The sequence below is a fragment of the Mobula birostris genome, chromosome 3, assembly GCF_030028105.1.
Source record: "Mobula birostris isolate sMobBir1 chromosome 3, sMobBir1.hap1, whole genome shotgun sequence".
Classification (NCBI taxonomy): domain Eukaryota; kingdom Metazoa; phylum Chordata; class Chondrichthyes; order Myliobatiformes; family Myliobatidae; genus Mobula; species Mobula birostris.
Window position 1 is genome coordinate 65,697,578 of NC_092372.1, and position 23,578 is coordinate 65,721,155.

At 41.7% G+C, this 23,578-nt stretch overlaps 2 protein-coding genes across 4 annotated transcripts in view; one reads left to right on the forward strand and one right to left on the reverse strand.

The window, feature by feature from the left end:
• The window catches only part of gnpda2 (glucosamine-6-phosphate deaminase 2), a 131,916-nt gene that overhangs the window by 44,651 nt on the left and 63,687 nt on the right, over positions 1 to 23,578 (reverse strand). The gene's annotated exons all lie outside the window — the stretch shown is intronic.
• The window catches only part of LOC140194611 (protein YIPF5-like), a 38,187-nt gene continuing 16,591 nt past the window's right edge, over positions 1,983 to 23,578 (forward strand). The window contains exons 1-2 of one of the 2 annotated variants that reach the window (XM_072251850.1): positions 1,983 to 2,067; positions 11,826 to 11,950. In XM_072251850.1, coding sequence (XP_072107951.1) covers positions 11,838 to 11,950 — 113 coding nt within the window. In that variant the 5' untranslated portion in view covers positions 1,983 to 2,067; positions 11,826 to 11,837. Of the gene's footprint in view, positions 2,068 to 11,483; positions 11,521 to 11,825; positions 11,951 to 23,578 lie in introns of those variants that run through there. The other variant, XM_072251851.1, reaches the window with a different exon arrangement.

Genomic DNA, 23,578 nt, shown 5'->3' on the forward strand with positions numbered 1-23,578 from the left:
AGCGTTCCAATGACTCAAAGCCCCTTGAGAGAAAACAAAATCCTGATCTCTCTTTTAAAGGGGTGACTCAACAGTGTCCCCTATTCTCCCACAAGAGTAAAAAAATCTTCTGCACACCTACCCTTTTAAGATCCTTCAGGATCTTAATTAGTTTCAATTGTTCACATTCATTCTTCTCAACTCCATCAGAAACAAGCCAAAGCTGTCCAACCCTTCCTCATAAGGTAATCTCTCTATTCCAGATGACAGTCTACTAGATTTTCTCTGAACTGCTTCCACATTAATCCTCATTCTTATCCATTGTTCTTCTGATGTGTGGCTGAACTGATGTATGGCTTTCAATTCCACTTGCAATAAATAATAACATTCCATTAGCTTTCCTATTGTAATGTTCTGTTTACGGCTTTTATTTTAGCAGTTTTCTGCAAAAGCAGCATGTGCTGCTGGAAAGAGTGTTTTGGCTTCAGCTAAAGATAAGGAGCCATGCTGACCATCTTAGGAATGTTGTATCAACCAAGGTGGATTGTCTTGGCACATGTTGTAATTTTCTGCCCAGTGGGATGCCGTGAAACATTTGAGAGAACTGGGTGGGATCTGATTTCTGAAGGACAGTAGTCTGGTTTGGGTTATTTTGGCGGGAGCTGCAGAGTGGGGCACAAAGGAAGATGCCTGCAGAATGCCGCTTGAAGGAGAGACTTTATCTTCAACAATAACCCAAACAGGCTGAAAGCAGAACAAACAGCTGTCTGAGTGTGTTTGTAGGGTTGAAAAGCCTTGAAAGCTGTGGTTACTCTGACTGGGCCTTCATCAAGACAGCAACAAAAACATCAGTCCATCAGACAGAGGTAAGGAGCAGAGCAGAAAGAAAAAACATAGTCATGCCATATGTAGCTGGAGTTCCAGAGAAACTCAGAAGGATTTTTAACAAGCACCAAATCCCTGTATATTTCAAACCTACAAACACACTCTGACAGAAATTCGTCCATCCCAAGGATCCTACTATGTCCCGCTTGGCACAATAATATCAGCGCCGGACTCCGGAGCGAAGGTTCCCGAGTTCAAATCGAAGTTGGGTTGAGTGTCAAGCTAGCAACTCGGCCTCGTAAAAACAAGAACAGCTTGCTACGGAAACACCATCAAAAGATGGTGCCTCGATAACTCCACTGCCGAGTTAAGCGCTATTCTTCTCCTTCCAAGGATCCTACACCCAAACGTAAACAGAGCAATAACGTATATACTATCCAATGTAATGAAAACTGCACAGATCTGTATATCGGTGTGACAAAACAGCCACTTCACAAATGGATGGCCCAACATAGGAGGGCTAACCTTAGATTAAGACTCGTCTGTATATCTACACCTAAAGGACAAGAGACACTCCTTTGATGATAACAATGTGCATATTTTGGACAGGGAGGGCAGGTGGTTTGAAAGAGGGGCTGAAGAAGCCATCTTTGTCAAACTAGAAAACCCATCCCTGAACAGAGGGACTGGGGTATGTCATCACCTATCAGCTACTTACAACGTAGTCCTAAGATCTTTACCCCGGCGTTTCCACAACAGTTCACACCTACATTCATGCAAAGATAAAACTAATGACCCTCTCATTACCTATACCACTCTTAACAACCCTCATGTCATTAATATACCTTTTTAACAACTCAGAATTTATAAGCCGAAAACCTACCTACCATGGATTATAACGGAATAAGCCTCTCAGATGAGTGGTGAAATGTCTTCTAAACAACACAGCAAGTCCACTTGCCTTGATTTACGTATATAATTTATACAAGTAAAAACAAGTGAGTGATATAATAGAAATTTGAAACAATCATCTAAGTGATTTAAGTGTAATAATATATTAATGGTGCTAAAGCTGCAAATAACATTCCATGTTAGATTTGGATGCCAGTTTGTCTACAGCCTAAAATTAGAACTTATATATATAGGTCTTGTGTTGCACTCAGCCATTCGTCATATTTAGGCACTGTTTGTTCACTGTCCTTCCTTGATACTGCTAAGAAAAGGATTCATTCGTGCTAGGTGTAGTCTTCTGCCTTATTTAAGGTTTGTCTTATTAACAATTTCACAACTAACAGCAGAAATGACACTTTTTTTATTTAGCTTTTGATCTAACATTGACAATTAAAGTGGGCATGGTTACTATTAATGGAAAATATCAACGTCACTAACAATCTCTACTTATAGTAGATAGCAAACAACTGTTAGATGCCTTCTTCTGAATTAGTTTACCACCAAATTGTACTTGTGAAGACTTAAAAAGTGAAAGGAAAATACGTTAGTGAATATAAAGCATCTTTTAATAGACTTCTATGCATCAAGATTTTCATTATCTGTTAAGTAGTTAATATTTGGCTTTAAGCATTTGTTTGAGTATGGCTCCGTTGCATTAATTAGGCCTATGAGCTGTGCTGGCCTTGTTGGTAAAATCAGATGTTCCAGTTTAAGGAGTAACTTGTTTATCCAAAACAGCTAGTCCCTTATGTTGACAAAGATAGGCATATTATTGAAACAAGAATTATTTCAAATCTCATCTGACCAAGGTTAATTCGAGGTAAGTGCCAGTAAGGAAGAATCTAATGACACAAAGCAGAAGAACTAGACAGTTTCCGTTCCAGCATTTAAAAGGAGTTAGCTAAGAATATTGCTGGGCCATTAATTTTACCACACTGCTGTTATTTCAAATAATTAACTTATTCTGAAAATTTCTGTTTATTGATTATCTACCTATGAATGTAAGGAAGGAGATCCAGCAAATTATCAGGCTGAGCCGAACTTCATTAAGCCTGAAACCCAAATTTACCATTCAAAATGGAGAGGGCTGACTGAACTAATCCCATCCCTTGCACCCAAAAGACATCCAGCCATGTGTAATATGGCCCTTTTCACTACTTATGCCCTGGGCAACCCACTGATGAAGCTGTGTCTCTGGAGTACATCGTCATCCTTCAGATGAAAGAGAAACTGAGGTCAGAGCTTCACTTTGTATCAATGTCCGTAATGCTTAGGAACAGTTTCAAATTGCACCTGATGTAAGAGCTATTCAGATTGATTATAATAATTAAGTTCAAAGTGAATGTTATTATCACAGTACATATACGTCATCATATACAACCCAGAGATCCATTTTCCTGTGGGCATACTGAGCAAATCCATAGAATAGTAACTATAACAGGATCAATGAAAGGCCAAGTGGAGTGCAGAAAACAACAAACTGCAAATGCAAATATAAATAAATAACAATAAATAACAAGAACATAAATTAACAGGATAAAGAGTCCTTAAGGTGGGATCATTGGTTGTGTGAACATTTTGATGGATGGGTAAATGAATGTAGTTATCCCCTTTTGTTCAAGAGCCTGATGGTTGAGGAGTAGTAACTGTTGGGCCATTAAATGTAAGAATGAACCGTTTGAACACTTAGAAATTAAAATATTTGAAACAAAATAAAATAAATACAAATAAAATGAACTTTCTCCAACTACCTGTTTAAAAAAAAAATTAACCTACAGGGCCAGAAATCTCCATTCAAATTAATAGAGTCATAGCTTAGTGCCATGATTTTCTGGGCAAAGCCAACACAACTGAGTTTTGTTTTGCAGCCCTGTATTAACCACAACAAAGCATGCTGGCACAGTGATTAGTGTTGTTGTCTGATAGATGCATGGACCTGGATTTGAGCCTGATCTCAGGTGTTGTCTCTATGGAGATTGCACATTCCCCCCATAAACACACTGGTTTTGAGGGCTTCTGTTTCCATCTGTGATACAGATCCCAAATGTTATCTAGTAGGTTAATTGGCTTCTGTAGGATACTCCTCAATACAGGTTGGCGGGAAAAAAGAAACTGTGGGGAATTGGGAGAGAGAATAAATTGGAGGGCACCAGGAATTGAGAGGGGGATGAGACAAATAGGACTGACCTTCTGGAAGCTGTCATGGACACAAAGAACTGGATAGCCACTTCCATTGTTGTAAGCATAAGGTTGAACAGAGTGACATATTGTGCCCACAGCTGGCACGCAGTACACTCTGGATATATGGCTGCACTGCGCAATTCAATGGTTTAATTACTAGTGAGCAGCTCAGTTCAACCCATTAGTTGCAGAACATCTGTTGTTGGGATTTTGCTGGGATTTGTTTTGTTGAGTTAATCTAGAAATAGTACAAGACCAAAGAAGCATATGAGTACATATGCATGATCATTAAAATGGTGGTCAAATATAAAAATTAATTTAAAAAGCCAATGGAATGCAGCCCTCTAATACAAGAGGGTGCAGGACTGCAAGGGCTATAATACAAAGGGATGCAAGTTATGCAACCATACAAGCCGTAAGCTACAGTATTGAAAACAGTTCTGGGCACCACAACTTAGGAAGGATATGTTAGCCTTGGAGAAGGTGATAGTTGGAATAAAAGAGTTCGTTTGTAAGGAGCTACTACACACACTAAGACTGAATTTAGAAATTAAGAGGTAAAATGATCAAGGTATATAACATTAATCAGAAATGATAAGGTGGATAATGGACAGCAAATTGCACAGTTTGGCGAGTCTAGGACTAGCGGGCACAGTCTAAAGGTTGGACTCAATCCTCTCTCAAAATACAAAGGTATAATCCTACACAGAAATGGTGCTATAAGTCTTTAAAATCATTAATTTTAAATCAGATTGAGCTACAGGACAAAAAGAGACAGACAATTAATTCATGGATACAGAAACGTCTGACCAAAAAAATTCCGGAATGAGGGACAATAATTATAATTAGTTTGGAAAACCTGGGTTGTCCTCCTGGAAGTAAGAAGCTGCGAGGAAATCTGATAGAGATATTTAAAATTCTGAGTAGTCTTGGCAGAGTATAGAGATGAACATGATTCTATTTGGCAAGAACAAGGAAAGTTACAATGACAGAGATTTAGATGATATAATAATGATTGGGCTGCAGCCTACTGGGTACTTGCGAAAATGGATTCAATTCCAGTGTTCAAAAGGGACCTGGATAAATACAGTGTATAAATGGAAAGAATTTTCAGAATGGTGGGGAGAGGGCAGGAAAGAGAGGTACTAGCTGGATTGATCTTGTAGAGAAAAGATAAAGAATGGACAGGCTGAGTGACCTTCTTGTGTGCTGTAACCATTCTGTGATTTAGATATAATCTCAGTGAATAACAAGGCATAATCAAAAGGCTCTCTACTGCCCCTCTGCTCTATTTGTGTATTGCCTGCATTTCTCTCCTAGAACATAGAACATTGAACAGTACAGCAAAGGAACAGCCCTTCGGCCCACAATGTTGTGCCAAACCAATTAAATTAGTAATCAAGTGGGTAACTAAACTAATCTCTTCTGCCTATACAATGTTCGTATCCTTCTATTTTTCTCACACTCATGTGCCTATCTATACGACTCTTAAAGGTCTCCAATGCTTCTGCCTCTACCACCACCACAGGCAGTGCATTCAGGCATTCACCACCCTGTGTAAAACACTTGCCATTCCCATCTCCTTTGAAATGACCTCTTCTCACCTTAAATGCATGCCTTCTGGTTTTAGACATTTTAACCCTGGGGGAAAAGATACTGTCCATCTACTCTATCTATGTCTCTCATAATCTTATAAACTTCTATCAGATCTCTCCTCAGCCTTCACCGCTCCAGAGAAAACAACCCAAGTTTGTCCAACCTCTCATGCCCTGTAATCCAGGCGTCATCCTAGTAAACTTCTTCCGCATCCTCTCAAAAGCTTTGACATCCCTCCTCTAATGGGGTGACCAGAAATGTACGCAATACTCCACATGCAGCCTAATTAAAGTTTTATAAAGCTGCAACATAACTTCCTGACTTTTGAACTGAATGCCTCAACTAATAAAGACAAGCATGCTATATGCCTTCTTAACCACCCTATCAAACTGTGTAGGTATGAACATGGACTCTAAAATCCCTCTGCTCAGAATCAGATTCAGGTTTAATATCACTGGCATATATTGTGAAATTTGCTGTTTTGTTGAATAATAATAAAAGCTATAAATTACAATAAATATATTTTAAAAATTAATTTAAATAAGTAGTGCAAAAAGAGAGCGGAAAAATTACCGAGGCAGACGTTGTTAAGATCTTGCCCTTAACAGTGCATTTGACCTACCAAAGTGCAACACTTCACATTCAGCCAGGTAAAACTCCATCTGCCATTTCTCCGCCAATATCTGCAACTGATCTATATCCCATTGTGCTCTTTGCCAGTTTTCTTTTGCTATCCACAACAGCACCAATCTTTGTATCATCTACAAACTTACAAACCCACCAGTCTACACTTTCATCAAGGTCATTTATGCATAAGCAACACAAACAGCAAAGTCCCAATACAGATAACTGTCCCAGTACACCAGTAATGACAGATAGCTAGGTAGAATAAGTCTCTTTGACCACTACCCCCTGACTTCTATGGGCAAGCCAGTTCTGCATCTAAATGGACAAATCACTATGGGTCCCATGCATTTTAATCTTCTGGATGAGCCTCCCATGAGGGACCTTGTAAAATGCCTTACTAAAATCCATATAGGCAACATCCACAGCTCTACCTTCATCAATCACCCCCATCTCCTTGTCAAAAATCTCAATCAGGTTAGTAAGAAATGACTTGCCCCACACAAAGCTATGCTAGGTCTCCCTAAATAGGCCATGGTTTTCCAAATGCTTATAAATCCTATCCCCAAGAATTCTCTCCAGTAATTTTCCTGCCACTGATGTGAGACTCACCAGTCTATAGTTTCTAGAATTATCCCTTGTTTCCTTTTCGAACAGTGGGACAGCATTAGCTACTTGCCAGTCCTCTGGGACCTCACCTGCAACTAGGGTGGATACAAAGATATGGGTCAAGGGCGCAGCAATCTCTTCCCTTTGCTCTCTCAATAACCTGGGATAGATCCCATTGGGCCCTGGGGACTTACCCACCTTTATGCTCTTTAAGAGACTCAGCACAAGAAACCCAACACAAAGGACGTCCTTTACCTCAAGATGTCCTAGCATATCAATACTGATCTCCCTATCCTCCATGTCCTTCTCCTTGATATATACTGATGTAAAGTACTCATTATGAACTTCACCCACATCCTCTGCAACCTAGCAAATGTTCCTCCCTTTATTCTTGAGTGGCCCCACCCTCTCCCTGGTTATCTTCTTGTTCTTGATGGATGTATGGAATGCCTCGGGATTCTCTTTAAACTTACTTGCCAAGAACTTCTCATGTCCTGTCCTGGTTATCTTATATTCCCCTCCTGATAATCCTCAAGGGGTCTGTTTGATTCTAGCTTCCTTAATTTGACATACTGTACTTTTTCTTTTTCTTCTTGACTAAATTCATCTCTCCCTTGACATCCAAGGTTTTCTTAGAAATAATTCAGAAAATGTGTAGCTCGGGTGATCGATGAATGCATTCAGAGGACACACCACAATTAACAGTACATTGTTGATGTCTCATCGTATGGTGACAAGTAAATTGCCAAGATCGGAGAACAACTCAACCAACCAAAGTTCTCTTACCTTGCCATCCTAGTCCTTCTTTCTGACTGAAGCATACCTGTCCTGTACTCTGTGCAGTTGGTCTTTAAACATCTTCCACACATGAACTTGCCAAAAACAGCTGTTCCCAATCAACTCTCCCTTGTTCCTGCCTAATCTCTCATAATTTGCCCTTCTGTCCTGCCAGGTCAATTCTTATCCTTACCTATAGCGATCTTAAAACTTAAGGAATTGCTGTCGCTGTTCCCTAACTGTTCACCTACTGAAAGGTCAGTCACCTGGACAGGCTCATTACCCAACACCAGGTCCAGTACAGCCCCTCCTCTTGTTAGACTATCTACATATTAATTTACGAAACCCTCCAGGATGCACCAAACACATTCTACCCCATCCAAACCTCTTAAATTCTACCCACATAGATTCAATGAATAAGCCCTCCATTATGTCCCCTCTGCATGCAGTTGTGATATCGTTCTTGATTAGTAAAGTAACTCTCCCACCCCTTACCTTCCTCTCTATCTTTACTGGGACATTAAGCACCCATTCCTGTTCCTCTCTCAACCAGGTCTCTGTGATGGCCACAGCGCCACAGTTCCATATGTTGAACTATGCTCTAAGTTAATCAACTTAACCCATAATACTCCTAGCATTAAAATACATACACTTCGAACTATCTGTCCCATTGTATCTATTACTTTGCTCCTACCTGTTTTTACTGGCCCTGGCATCTGCCTTCCTCTCTATGTCTCCACTTTCTGAGTTGGTGCTCTGGTTCCCATCCCCCTGCCAAACTCATTCCTCCCAAATAGCACTAGTGAACCTCTGACCAGGATATTCGTTCCCTTCCAGTTTAAGTGCGATCTGTCCCTCTTGTTCAGGTCACCTCTGCCCCAGAAAAGGTTCCAATTATCCAGGAACCTGAAACACTGCCCCTCTGCACCAGCTCCTCAGCCACTCATTCATCTGTACTATCATCGTAGTCCTGCCCTGACTAGCATGTGGCGCTGGGAGCAATCCGGTGATTACTACATTGGAGGTCCTGCTCTTCAGTCTATTTTCTATCTCCCTAATCTCACTGTACAGGACCCCTTCCTCCTTTCTACCTATGCAATTGGCACCAATGTGTATCACAACCTCTGCACGAGGAAATTTGCAGATGCTGGATTTTCAAGCAACACACATAAAAGTTGCTGGTGAACGCAGCAGGTCAGGCAGCTCTTCTTTCAGTTAGTCCTGACGAAGGGTCTCGGCCCAAAACATCGACTGTACTTCTTCCTAGAGATACTGCCTGACCTGCTGCGTTCACCAGCAACTTTTATGTGTGTTGCTCACAACCTCTGGCTGCTCACCCTCCCTCTTCAGAATATTCTGCAGCCGCTCTGTGGAATCCTTGACCCCAGCATTTGGGAGGCAACACACCATAATAGCGTCTCTTTTGCAGCTACATAATCCCCTGTCCATCCCCCTAACTATTGAGTCTCCTATCACTGTCACTCTACCTAACTTTACTGTTCCCTGCTGTGCCTCAGAGCTGGTAACTGTGTCATTAGCCTGGCTGCTGTTGCTGTGCCCTGATACATCATCTTCCCCAGCAGTATCCAAGAGAGTATACTTGTTGCTGAGGGGAATGGCCACTAACTGCTTACTTCTCTTACTTCTCCTGGTGCTTACCCATCTGCTATATGAAGCCTGCACTCTGGATGTGAGCACATCAGTAAAAGGCTCATCTTATTTGCAGCTGTTTTAGTATGTTTCAACCAATTTCTTACAAACTAACTATGATTTATTGGATAATCATTTCTTATATTGTACAGCTCTATCTTCAGAGGAATTTAGATGGTTTAAAGGTGACTTCAATAGCGATTACAAAATATTAAGGAAAATTGATCAGTTAGATAGTGCAATATTATTTTCACAGTTTGGAGAGTCTGTGACGAGATGGCTAAAGAAATGTCATATTGGATATTTTTCTTCTTTCAAAGTAGGTCCGTTATTTGACCTTGAGGCAATTGGTGAAAATTGTTGATACTGTGGATGCTGTTGATTTAAAGTAACAACAGAAAATACAGGGAATGCTTGCTCGGTCAGACAGTATTTATGGAAACAGGAACACTTAATGGCCATAAATTTTCATTCCTCCCCCACCAAAAGGTGCTATGGCCATGTCAGACCCACTTAATAAAGTATAAAGGTAAAAACAATAAGAGAACCAGCTATTATTATTTTGTCCACTTAGTAAAAGCCTCAACCATCAACTCATCCCTCTCACCCACTGCCAGCAATCTAGGCAGGTGGTCCAGGTCACCTGAAAAGTTAATTGTTTCTCTCTCTACAGACATAACCCTGCTTTGTTTTTTACCCTTTATTATATTTTGTGACATAAGTGAAATTGAATAAGATAGGCATAGTTTTTTTTAGATTTTGAGGACACTCAGTCCTCATTTGTTGTCATTTAGAAATGCATGCATGCATTAAGAAATGATACAATGTTCCTCCAGAATGATGTCACAAAAAAAACAGGACAAACCAAAGACTAACACTGACAAGACCACATAATTATAACATATAGTTACAGCAGTGCAAAGCAATACCATAATTTGATAAAGAACAGACCATGGGAATGGTAAAAAAAAGTCTCAAAGTTCCAATCGACTCCCGATAGTCCCCGATAGCAGGTGGCAGAAGAGAGAAACTCTCTCAGCCATAAACCTCCAGGCATCGACAACTGTCGATGCATTGGAAGCACCTGACCCCAGCCGACTCTGAGTCCATCCGAAAATTTCGAGCCTCCGACCAGCCCTTCGACACCGAACACCGAGCACCATCTCTGCCAAGCGCTTCGACCCCATCCTGGCCGCCGAGCAATAAGCAAAGTCGAGGATTCCGGGCCTTCCCCTCCAGAGATTCAGGATCATTTTTATTCAGGATCCCCTTGAGCCCTGGACTCCCATATTTGGGACTCCAAAAGTAGGATTATATCTCATCTTAATGGTTTGTCCATTGGAATGGTGACAAGCCTTTGTAGCACAACCTGCTTTAACACCCTTCAGGTATGACATATAGTGGTCAACCCAGAATATTTATGCTGAGTGGTTTATTGGCGTAAGGGGAAGTGAAGGGTTAAGTACATTGTTATTCCTGTAGTTTACCATCCAGTACTTTTAGAGCATAAGCTTGTTCCAGTCAAACTCAGTGAAGTTACGCCAGGAAGCTGACTTTTTAAAAATGTTAGGAGAATATCCAAAGCAGTAACAAGTTTTAGTAACACAAAAAGTTCTGCAGAGGCTGGAAATCCAAAGCAACACACACACAAAGTGCTGGAGGAACTCAGCAGATCAGGTAGTAGCCATGTAAATGAACACAGTCAACATTTCGGGCCGAGATCTTTCTTCAGGACTGGAAAAGGAAGGGGGAGATGCCAGAATAAAAAGGTGAGGGTAGGGGAAGAAGGAAAGATCAAAGGTGAGAGGTGAAGCGAAGTGTATGGGAAAGGTAAAAGACTGGAGATGAAGGTATCTGATAAGAGAGGAGAGTGAACCATGGACCAAAGGGAAGAATGAGGAGCACAAGGAGGGGTGGGGTGATAGGAGGTGAGGAGAAGAGGTAAGAGGCCAGAGTGGGGAATAGAAGAAGGGAGAAGGGGTGGGAAAAATTACCAGAAGAAGAAATCGATGTTCATGCCATCAGGTTGGAGGCTACCTACACAGAGTATGAAGTATTGCCCTTCCAACCTGAGAGTGGCAAAAGAGGAGGCCATAGACCGACATGTCAGAATGGGAATGGGAATTGGAATTAAAATGTCAGATCACCAGGAAATTCGGGTTTTGGCAGATGGAGCAGAGGCGCTCGACGAAGCAGTCCCCCAATTTACGGTGGGTTTCATCAACATAGAGGAGGCTGCATTGGAAACACTGGATACAATAGATGACTACAGCAGATTCACAGGTGAAGTGTTGCCTCGCTTAGGACTGTTTGGAGCCCTGAATACAGGTGAGGGAGGAGGTGAGTGGGAAAGTGTAGCACCTTGGCCACTTGCAGGGATAAGTGCCGGGAGGGAGGTCAATGGGGATGGATGAATTGACGAGAGGATCATAGAGGGAGCAACCTCTGCAGTAAATGGAGAGAGGGAGGAGAAAGGTAAAGATGTGTTTGGTGATAGCATTTTATTAACAGTTCCCATCTCCATTACCATGAATGCTGCATCTGCCAAGAATTCTATATTTTACTTTATCCGGAGATCTTGCAGTTGATTCTTGAATTTGCTGTGGAAAGTTAATTATATTATTGTTTTCTAGCATTTTTCCAGGATGTCTGCTTTTGATCAATTTAATCCAGAGTTTTATCAATCAAATTATGATATTAATGGCCAAGAAAACACATCTAATGACTACGGAGGCAGCAATAGTCAAGCATCAAGGGGGTAAGCCATTTTATACAGACTACCATATGTTAATGATGTTTGACCCTTGATGTTAATACATTTACCACACAAGTGTAAGTGAAAATAAAATGGTAACAATTTGTCTTTGTTTGCAAGACTGAGCATCAAGCCCAGTTATCAGCTCCTGACATTCAGTGGCACTACCATCACTGAATTTCCCGCTATCAATATCCTAGGGGCTACCATTAACCAGAAACTGGAGTAGTCACATAAACAACAACAGGTCAGGAGTATGAGAGAAAATGCTCACTTGCCTGGATGAGTGCAGCTTCAATAAGACTCAAGAACCTCAACATGATACAGCAGCCTACTTGATAAGCATCCCAACCACAATCGTTCACTTACTCCACCATCAATGTACTGTACCGTCACAGCCGTTAGTAGCATCGACAGAAAGCACTGCTACAATTCACCAAGACGCCTTGTACAGTACAGTGTCTTCCAAATCCATGACTTCTACCAGTTAGAAGTTCAAGGGGCAACGAAAGTATAAAAACACCACTGCATGGAGGTTGCCCTCCAAGTCACAGACCATCCTGATTTGGAAATAGATTGTTGTTTCTTCACTTTTGTTGGGTCAAAATCTTGGTGTCTTCTCCCTGACAACATTGTGGGTAAAACCACACCTCAGTGACTGCAGCAGTTCAAGAAGGCTGTTCACTACCACCTTCTGAAGGACATTTTGGGAATGGGCAATTAAATGCTGGCTCTGCCTGCAAAGCACTCATCCCATGGATGAATAACAAAAGTGATAGTGTGTGAAGTTAATGAATTAAACCTTAGTGCAGATTTTGATGTACATACATCACTATATCATGTGTCTAACATCTTTCCACCTTTTGCCGATCAGTTCTGTTAGAACTTTAAGGGAATTTTTATAATGTTTCCAAAAGAACTTCTATCAGATCACCTTCAGGGCTCTATTTTCTACTCCCTCATGAAGTCTGCAATCATTTTAAGCACTCCACATTGGCCTAACACAAGTTATACAAAAGCTTAAGATAAGATCACCATTTTAAGTTTAATCCCTGCAGTGGCTTGATTGCTTTATGGCCCAGTGAACTTTGCTCATCTTGATTAGAAAGCTGCAATGCAGCAGTAAATTGCCATCCTGGTCTCCAATGTTATTTCAGTGATGGGTGCCAAATATACTTCAGAGATACTGCTGTATAGTAATGTATGTGACATAACAAATTAATACACTGCTGATTCTGTGCAAACACCTAATATGTTCCTTGTTAAGCAATAAAATTAGTGTCAATGTCTGCTTTGAAACATGTAAAAATCAATCTTTGAATAATTCACTATCAATAAATTCTAAGCTGAGTTTTCAGTTTGTGTTGTCCATGGATATTAAATCCTGTTTATTTGCTCCTGTGTTTAAAAAAAACAGTCACATCATCACAGAGGATTTTTTGCTCCCACAGATCCGTTAAGTTTATTAATATTTTGCAATACTATTATGATTTTGTTTCAACCTACACAGTAAAGAAAAAATGTAGCATTTGAATAGACAAAAAGATAATGTTCACACTATGATTCTGCATAGGTTAGGCAAAGTGGGCGCTTACTTCACGGGTTTAGTTGGCAATTAGGCTGAATAAGTAGAACTCTGAGCAGTAAGTTTAGAGGTGGCAGAAAAGAATGCGTTAGTATGGTGTGATACCATCTAGTTTTAAAATGGCAGTAATTATAGTTGGAATTGAATTAGGATCTGTGCTGATGTAGAGCACAAAGATAAAACAGGAAGAGAGCAGAGGAACAGTGGCAGACACCGGAAATAGTGGTAGAATTAAATCCAAGGAGATATATATGTTGGCCAGAAAATCAACAAACTTGAGAAGATTTTATGATTCCAAAGGAGGACAAATGAATTAATATTAAGGGGGGGAAATAGAATGTGAGAGTAATCTTGCAGGGAACATAAAAACTGACTAATAAATTTTCTAAACATATGTGAAGAGAAAAAGCTTAGATAGAGATCAAAGTAGGCCCCAAGAGTTAGAAAGAAGGGAATTCATAATGGATAACAAAGAAAGAACAAATAGAAGAAATACTTTGTTTCTACCTTCACAACAGAGGACACAAGTAAACTTCCTGAAATTATAGAGAACCTAGGATCCAGTAGAGGGAGGTAATTAGTATCAATTTGGTAATTGGAACCTCGTAAATCCCCCGGATCTGAGAGTTTGCATCCTGAAGTATTAAAGGAAATGGCTCCAAAAATAGTACACACATTGGTGGTCAATTTCCAACATTCTACAGACCCTAGATAACTTTCAGTAGATTGAACTGTGGCTAATGTAACGGCAGGATTTTTTTCTAGAAATAAGAGGGAAAAAGAAAAAAAGATATTATTATTGGGGAAAATGATAGAATTCATAATTAGAGATATAATATGGAAAACAGTGACAAGATCAAAGAAAATATGGATTTATATAAAGGAAATCCTGCTTGACAAATTTAATTAGGTATATAATTAGATAGGTTGTTGGAGAAAAAACACTAGGTGTGGTGTATTTAGATTTTTAGGAAGCCTTTCATGAAGTCTCGTATTAGACCTTAGACTGGTGACAATTTAGTGACATGGATATCAAACTGATTTTAGACAGGAAGCGATCAGTACGAATAAAGAGGAACTTTTCCAAGTAGAAGGCAGAGATTAGTGGGGTACAACAGAGTTTAGTGCTTGGACCACAGACCACATATATCAAAGTCAAGTTTATTGTCATGCAGAGGTAAATGAATGTGCAAGTATTATATAAACTTACTTGTGGCAATATTACAGGCACATAACATCAGATATACAACATTCACAAGAAAATCATAAATTAGACCATAAGTCCAGAAGACATAGGAGCAAAATTAGGTCATCTGGCCCATGGAGTCTGCTCCACTATTCAATCAAGGCTGATTCTTTTTTTTTTCTCCTCCTCAACCCCAGTTCTTGGCATTCTCCCCACAACTTTTGATGCCATGTCCAATCAAGAACCTATTAATCTCTACCTTAAAAACACCCAATGATCTGGCCTCCACAATCGCATGTGGCAACAAATTCCACAAATTCACCACACCTTGGCTAAAGAAATTTCTCTGCATCTCTGGTTTGAAAGGGCGTCCATCTATCTTGAGGCTGTGCCCTATTGTCCTAGACTCTGCCACCATGGGAAACATCCTTTCCACATTTACTCTGTCTAGGCCTTTCAACATTTGAAAGGTTTCAATGAGATCCCCCCACCCCAACCCCCCATCCTTCTGAATTCCAGCAAGTACAGACCCAGAGCCATCAAATGTTCCTCGTATGATAACCCTTTCATTCCTGAAATCATCCTTGTGAACCTCCTCTGTACTCTCTCCAATGCCAGCACATCTTTTCTAAGATGAGGGACCCAAAACTGTTCACAATACTCAAAGGTGAGGCCTCACCAGTGCCTTATAAAGCCTCAGCATCACATCCTTGCTCTTGTATTCTAGACCTCTTGAAATGAATGCTAACATGGCATTTGTCTTCCTCACCACTGACTCTACCTGCAAGTTAACTTTCAGGGTGTTCCGCACAAGGACTCCCAAGTCCCTCTGTATCTGGATTCCTGGATTTTCTCCCAGTTTAGAAAATAGTCCACACATTTATTTCTACTACCAAAGTACATGACCATGCATTTTCCGACATTGTATTTCATTCGCCACTTTCTTGCCCATTTTCCTAATTTGTCTAAGACTTTCTGCATCCTACCTGTTTCCTCAACACTACCTGCCCCTCCACTAATCTTCATATCATCTTCAAACTTGGCAACACGTATCATCTAGATCATTTATATACACCATAAAAAGAAGTGGTCCCAACACTGACCCTTGCAGTACACCACTAGTCACTGGCAGCCAACCAAAAAAGGATCCTTTTATTCTCACTCACTGCCTCCTACCAATCAGCCAATGTTCTAACCATGTTAGTAACTTTCCTGTAATACCATGGGCTCTTAGCTTGGTAAGCAGCCTCATGTGTGGCACCTTCTCAAAGGCCTTCTGAAAGTCCAAATGTACAACTTCCACTGCACCCCCTTTATCTATCCTACTTGTAATCTCCTCAAAGAATCCCAAGAGGTTCATCAGGCAGGATTTTCCCTGAAGGAAACCATGCTGACTTTGTACTATCTTGTCCTGTGTCACCAAGTACTCCATCACCTCATCCTTAATAATTGACTCTAACATCTTGCCAACCACTGAGGTCAGGCTAACTGGTCTATAATTTCCTTTCTGCTGTCTTCCTCCTTTCGTAAAGAGTGGAGTGACATTTGCAATTTTCCAGTCCTCTGGCACCATGCCAGAGTCCAATGATTTTTGAAAGATTATTTCTAATGCTTCCACAATCTCTAACACTACCTCTTTCAGAACCCTAGGGTGCAGTTCATCTGGTCTGGGTGGCTTATATGCCTTTAGGTCTTTCAGCTTTTTGAGCACCTTCTCTCTTGTAATAGTAACTGCACCTGTTTCTCTTCCTTCACACGCTACAACATCAGTCATACTGCTGGTATCATCCACAATGAAGACTGATGCAAAATGCTCAGTTTATTTCACCAGCCATCTCCTTGTCCCCTGTTATTATTTCTTCTGCCTCATTTTCTAGTAGTCCCCTGCTGGGAGGCCATCAATGTCCTTTTACCCTTGCAGTTTCTTAACTAACCCACACGGATTCAACATCTTCTGATCCTATGCACATCTTTCTACTGATTATATGCCTTTCTTTACCAGTAGTGCCACACCAACTCCTCTGTCTACCTTCCTATCCCTCCGATACAACGTGTAACATTGGACATTCACCTCCCAACTACAACCATCCTTCAGCCACAATTCAGTGATGGCCACATCATACGTACCTGGCAATCTGCAATATTGCAACAAGATCATCCACCACATTTCTTATACTGCATGCGTTTAGATACAACACCTTGAGTACCATATTTGCTATCCTTTCTGATTCTGCATCCCTAATGATTTGATACTCATCCTGTCAGCAGAAACTGTCCCATCACCTGCCTGCCCTTCCTGACAGTCTGACTGCACGCTATCTTTACTTTTTTACATCTGTCCTATCCTGAGTCCCTTCACTCCGATTCCCACCCCCCCACCCCCCGCCAAATTAGTTTAAACACTCCCCAACAGTTCTAACAAACCTACCCGTGAGAATACTGGTCCTCCTTGGGTTCAGGTGCAACCAGTCACTTTTGAACAGGTCATACCTCCCCCAGAAGAGATCCCAATGATCCAAGAACCTGAAGCTCTGTCCCCTGCACCGGCTTCTCACCCATGCATTTATCTGCCAAGTCTACCTTATCTGCTTCTACCCTCAATAGCGTGTGGCACAGGCAGCAATCCAGAAGTTACTACCCTGGAGGTCCTGCTACCCTGCTTTCTACCCTAGCTCTCTAAATTCTCTTTTCAGGACCTCATTGCTTTTCCTTCCTATATCATTGATACCAATATGTACCAAAGCATCTGGCTGCTCCCCCTCCCTCTCCAAAATGTTGTGGATGCGATATGAGACATCCCTGACCCTGGCACCTGGGAGGCAACATACCTTCTGGGTGTCCCATTCTCGTCCACAGAATCTCCTGTCTGTTCCCCTCACTATTGGGTTCCCTATCACTACTGCTCCCTTCTTCTCTCTTTTTCCCTTCTGCACCACGGACCCATGGTCAGTGCCTGTAACCTGGTCGCCATAGCATTCTCCTGGGAGGTTATTCCCCACAAAAGGATCCAAAGCGGTATACTTATTTTTGAGTGGAATGGCCACAGGGATGCTCTGCTCTAACTGCCTATTTCCATTTCTCCTGACAGTCACCCAGCTATTCGCCTCCTGCAACTTTGGGGTGACTACGTCCCTGTAACTTTGATCAATTATATCCTCGCTCTCCTGTACAAGTCGAAGGTCATCCAGTTGCTGCTCCAGATCCCTAACACGGTCTTCAAGGAGCTGCAGCTGGATACGCTTCATGCAGATGTAGTTCCCCGGGAGACTCTGTGTCTCCCAGTTCTCCAACATACAGCATGAAGAGCACACCACAGTCATTTAAATGGGACAGTAAGAGAGGAAAAAAAACAAAAAAGGAAGCCTTTAACAGACACTTTACACATAGCCGACGTCTCTTCCGAGCCGAAGCCTCTTTTGAGCCAAAGCCAGTATCTTCTACTCTCACCACTGGCCTATTACCAACAATGGCCACTCTGCTTATCCCTTCTGTACTTTTATTTAGTTTGTAGAGCTCTGTTGATGCCGCTGATAGGCCCTATACAATGGACAAATGCCTGTGAAGCGCTCGTTTTAAATAACCACCACCGACCTGCGAGAAACACCTCGTCATAGAGCTCTGTATTATACACAATCATTACAAGAAAAGACACGAGAGAATCTGCAGATGGTGGAAATCAAAGTAATAGACACAAAACGCTGGAGGAACTCAGCAGCTCAGGCAGCATCTATGGAAAAGAGTAAACAGTTGATGATTCGGGCCAAAACCCTTCATCAGGACTGGAGAAAAGAAATTAGATCAGAGTAAGAAGGTCAGGGGAGGAAAAGCAAAGTACAAGGTAATAGGTTATAGGTAAAACCATGAGGGGGAAGGGGTGAAGTGAAGAGCTGGGAAGTTGATCGGTGAAAGGAAGGGGGAATCTGATAGGAAATGACAGAAGGCCTTGAGAAAAAGAGAAAGAGAGAGGTGATGGGCAGGTAAGGAGAAAAGGAGAAAGAGGGAAGAGGGAATGGTGAAGGGGGAGGGAAAATTATAAGAAGTTCAAGAAATCAATGTTCACACCATCAGGTTGGCGGCTACCACAATATAAGGTGTTGCTCTTCCAACCCGAGTGTGGCCTTGTCGCGGCAGTAGAGGAGGTCATGGACTGACATGTCAAAATCAAAGTACATTGTAGTGCAGAGTAATCAGGTTGTCATGTGGTGGCTGTACTGAGGTACTGATTGGGGCTACGCAGGTTGGTTCAAAATCCAATTAGTTAAGGATCATAAGACCATAGAACATAGGAGCAAAGTTAGACCGTTCAGCTCATTGAGTCTGCTCTGCCATTACATCATGACTGTCAAACCCATTCTCCTGCCTTTTTCCCTAACCTTTCATGCCTTTAATAATCAAGAAATTATCAACTCTACTTTAAATATAACTAATGACTTAGCCCCCATAGCCATCAGTGGTAATGTATTTCATTGATTCACCATCCTCTGGTGAAAGAAACTCCAGTTTTAAGGTGACATACTTCTATTCTGAGGCTGTGCCCTCTGGTCCTACACTCTCCCACTATCAGAGTGAATAAATTCATGCCAGATGCAGAACAATGCTGAGAAATGTGTGGTCACTGACTTTGGTGGCAAAAGCAGGATGGCAGGTCATTATCTGAATGGCAATTGATTAGGAAAGGGGTGGTGCAATGAGATTTGGGAGGGTTGGTATATCACTCAGTGAAGTTAATCATGCAGCTGCAAAAGACGAGTGGTATTTTGCCCTTCATATGGAAAGGAACTGAGTACAGGGGATAATGAGACCACACCTTCAGCATCGTGTGCAGTGTTAGTCTCCTTATCTTTTTGTTTTGGAGGAAGTGTAGCAAAGAATCATTGGACTGACTTATGAAGAGAGAATGGAGCACTGGACGAGTAACCAGTGGAGTTTAGGAGAATATGAGCGGACCTCACTGTGTTTATAAAAACAAGATGGGACAGAACAGACATTACAGGAAGGATTATTTCAGTGATGGCGTAATATGGGGTTACAGACAAAGATAAAAGGGTCATTACACCTGAGATTAGAAGAAATGTCTTTACTCAAAAAGTTTTGAATCTCTGCAGTACTTTACTACAAGAGCAGCTGAGGCCAAATCATTGAAATTTATTCAAAAAAAATTTAGATATTCATCCAAATGCTAAAGAAATCATTGGAGATTTGGAGAAAGCATGAATAGGGTACCAATTTGGATGATCAACAGGATTGTACTGAATGATGGAGTAGGATAAAGGGCTGGATAGATTATTCTTGCTCCTGTTTCCTATGTTTCAATGTTTCTAACAATGTTTGTCCTCACCAGAAAGCTCACTGGCTACCTTTTAAAAATTAGACAGTGCAGTGTGACTTAAGGGTGGTAATTTAACAGCTGTTCAGCTGTTTTCCTCCCCTTTAAACATGTGTGGTAGAAACATAGAAACATAGAAAATAGGTGCAGGAGTAGGCCATTCAGCCCTTTGAGCCTGCACCGCCATTTATTATGATCATGGCTGATCATCCAACTCAGGACCCCACCCCAGCCTTCCCTCCATACCCCCTGATCCCCGTAGCCACAAGGGCCATATCTAACTCCCTCTTAAATATAGCCAATGAACTGGCCTCAACTGCTTACTGTGGCAGAGAATTCCACAGATTCACCACTCTCTGTGTGAAGAAGTTTTTCCTAATCTTGGTCCTAAAAGGCTTCCCCTCTATCCTCAAACTGTGGCCCCTTGTTCTGGACTTCCCCAACATCGGGAACAATCTTCCTGCATCTAGCCTGTCCAATCCCTTTAGGATCTTATAGGTTTCAACCAGATCCCCCCTCCATCTTCTAAATTCCAGAGAGCATAAGCCGAGTTCATCCAGTCTTTCTTCATATGAAAGTCCTGCCCTCCCAGGAATCAATCTGGTGAACCTTCTTTGTAATCCCTCTATGGCAAGGATGTCTTTCCTCAGATTGGGGGACCAAAACTGCACACAATACTCCAGGTGTGGTCTCACCAAGGCCTTGTACAACTGCAGTAGTACCTCCCTGCTCCTGTACTCGAATCCTCTCGCTATAAATGCCAGCATACCATTCGCCTTTTTCACCGCCTGCTGTACCTGCATGCCCACTTTCAATGACTGGTGTATAATGACACCCAGGTCTCGTTGCACCTCCCCTTTTCCTAATCGGCCACCATTCAGATAATAATCTGTTTTCCTATTTTTGCCACCAAAGTGGATAACTTCACATTTATCCACATTAAATTGCATCTGCCATGAATTTGCCCACTCACCCAACCTATCCAAGTCACCCTGCATCCTCTTAGCATCCTCCTCACAGCTAACACTGCCGCCCTGCTTCGTGTCATCCGCAAACTTGGAGATGCTGCATTTAATTCCCTCATCCAAGTCATTAATATATATTGTAAACAACTGGGGTCCCAGCACTGAGCCTTGCGGTACCCCACTAGTCACTGCCTGCCATTCTGAAACGGTCCCGTTTATTCCCACTCTTTGCTTCCTGTCTGCTAACCAATTCTCTATCCACATCGATACCTTACCCCCAATACCGTGTGCTTTAAGTTTGCACACTAATCTCCTGTGTGGGACCTTGTCAAAAGCCTTTTGAAAATCCAAATATACCACATCCACTGGTTCTCCCCTATCCACTCTACTAGTTACATCCTCAAAATATTCTATGAGATTCGTCAGACATGATTTTCCTTTCACAAATCCATGCTGACTTTGTCTGATGATTTCACCGCTTTCCAAATGTGCTGTTATCACATCTTTGATAACTGACTCCAGCAGTTTCCCCACCACCGACGTTAGGCTAACCGGTCTATAATTCCCTGGTTTCTCTCTCCCTCCTTTTTTAAAAAGTGGGGTTACATTAGCCACCTTCCAATCCTCAGGAACTAGTCCAGAATCTAACGAGTTTTGAAAAATTATCACTAATGCATCCACTATTTCTTGGGCTACTTCCTTAAGCACTCTGGGATGCAGACCATCTGACCCTGGGGATTTATCTGCATTTAATCCCTTTAATTTACCTAACACCACTTCCCTACTAACATGTATTTCGCTCAGTTCCTCCATCTCACTGGACCCTCTGTCCCCTACTATTTCTGGAAGATTATTTATGTCCTCCTTAGTGAAGACAGAACCAAAGTAATTATTCAATTGGTCTGCCATGTCCTTGCTCCCCATAATCAATTCACCTGTTTCTGTCTGTAGGGGACCTACATTTGTCTTTACCAGTCTTTTCCTTTTTACATATCTATAAAAGCTTTTACAGTCAGTTTTTATGTTCCCTGCCAGATTTCTCTCCTAATCTTTTTTCCCCACTCTGAATTTCTCCCAGTCCTCAGGTGACCCTCTTTTTCTGGCTAATTTGCATGCTTCTTCTTTGGAATTTATATTATCCCTAATTTCTCTTGTCAAACACGGGTGCACTACCTTCCTTGATTTATTCTTTTGCCAAACTGGGATGAACAATTGTTGTAGTTCATCCATGCAATCTTTAAATGCTTGCAATTGCATATCCACCGTCAATCCTTTAAGTGTCATTTGCCAGTCTATCTTAGTTAATTCACGTCTCATACCTTCAAAGTTACCCCTCTTTAAGTTCAGAACCTTTGTTTCTGAATTAACTATGTCACTCTCCATCTTAATGAAGAATTCCACCATATTATGGTCACTCTTACCCAAGGGGCCTCTCACTACAAGATTGCTAATTAACCTTTCCTCATTGGTCAAAACCCAGTCTAGAATAGCCTGCTCTCTAGTTGGTTCCTCGACATGTTGGTTCAAAAAACCATCCCGCATACATTCCAAGAAATCCTCTTCCTCAGCACCTTTACCAATTTGGTTCACCCAATCTACATGTAGATTGAAGTCACCCATTATAACTGCTGTTCCTTTATAGCACACATTTCTAATTTCCTGTTTAATACCACCTCCGACCTCACTACTACTGTTAGGTGGCCTGTACACAACTCCCACCAGCGTTTTCTGCCCCTTAGTGTTATGCAGCTCTACCCATATCGATTCCACATCTTCCCGGCTTATGTCCTTCCTTTCTATTGCGTTAATCTCATCTTTAACCAGCAACGCCACCCCACCTCCTTTTCTTTCATGTCTATCCCTCCTGAATATTGAATATCCCTGAACGTTGAGCTCCCATCCTTGGTCACCCTGGAGCCATGTCTCTGTGATCCCAACTATATCATAATCATTAGTAACAATCTGCACTTTCAATTCATCCACCTTGTTACGAATGCTCCTTGCATTGACACACAAAGCCTTCAGGCGCTCTTTTACAACTCTCTTAGCCCTTATACAATTATATTGAAAAGTGGCCCTTTTTGATGCTTGTCCTGGATTTGTCGGCCTGCCACTTTTACTTTTCTCCTTACTACTTTTTGCTTCTACCCTCACTTTACACCCCTCTGTCTCTCTGCACTGGTTCCCATCCCCCTATTGTGAACTAACCTCCTCTCGCCTAGCCTCTTTAATTTGATTCCCACCCCCCAACCATTCTAGTTTAAAGTCACCTCAGTAGCCCTCGCAAATCTCCCTGCCAGGATATTGGTCCCCCTAGGATTCAAGTGTAACCCGTCCTTTTTGTACAGGTCACGCCTGCGCCAAAAGAGGTCCCAATGATCCAAAAACTTGAATCCCTGCCTCCTGCTCCAATCCCTGAGCCACGCATTTATCCTCCACCTCATTGCATTCCTACTCTCACTGTCGCATGGCACAGGCAGTAATCCCGAGATTACTACCTTTGCAGTCCTTTTTCTCAACTCCCTTCCTAGCTCCTTATATTCTCCTTTCAGGACCTCTTCCCTTTTCC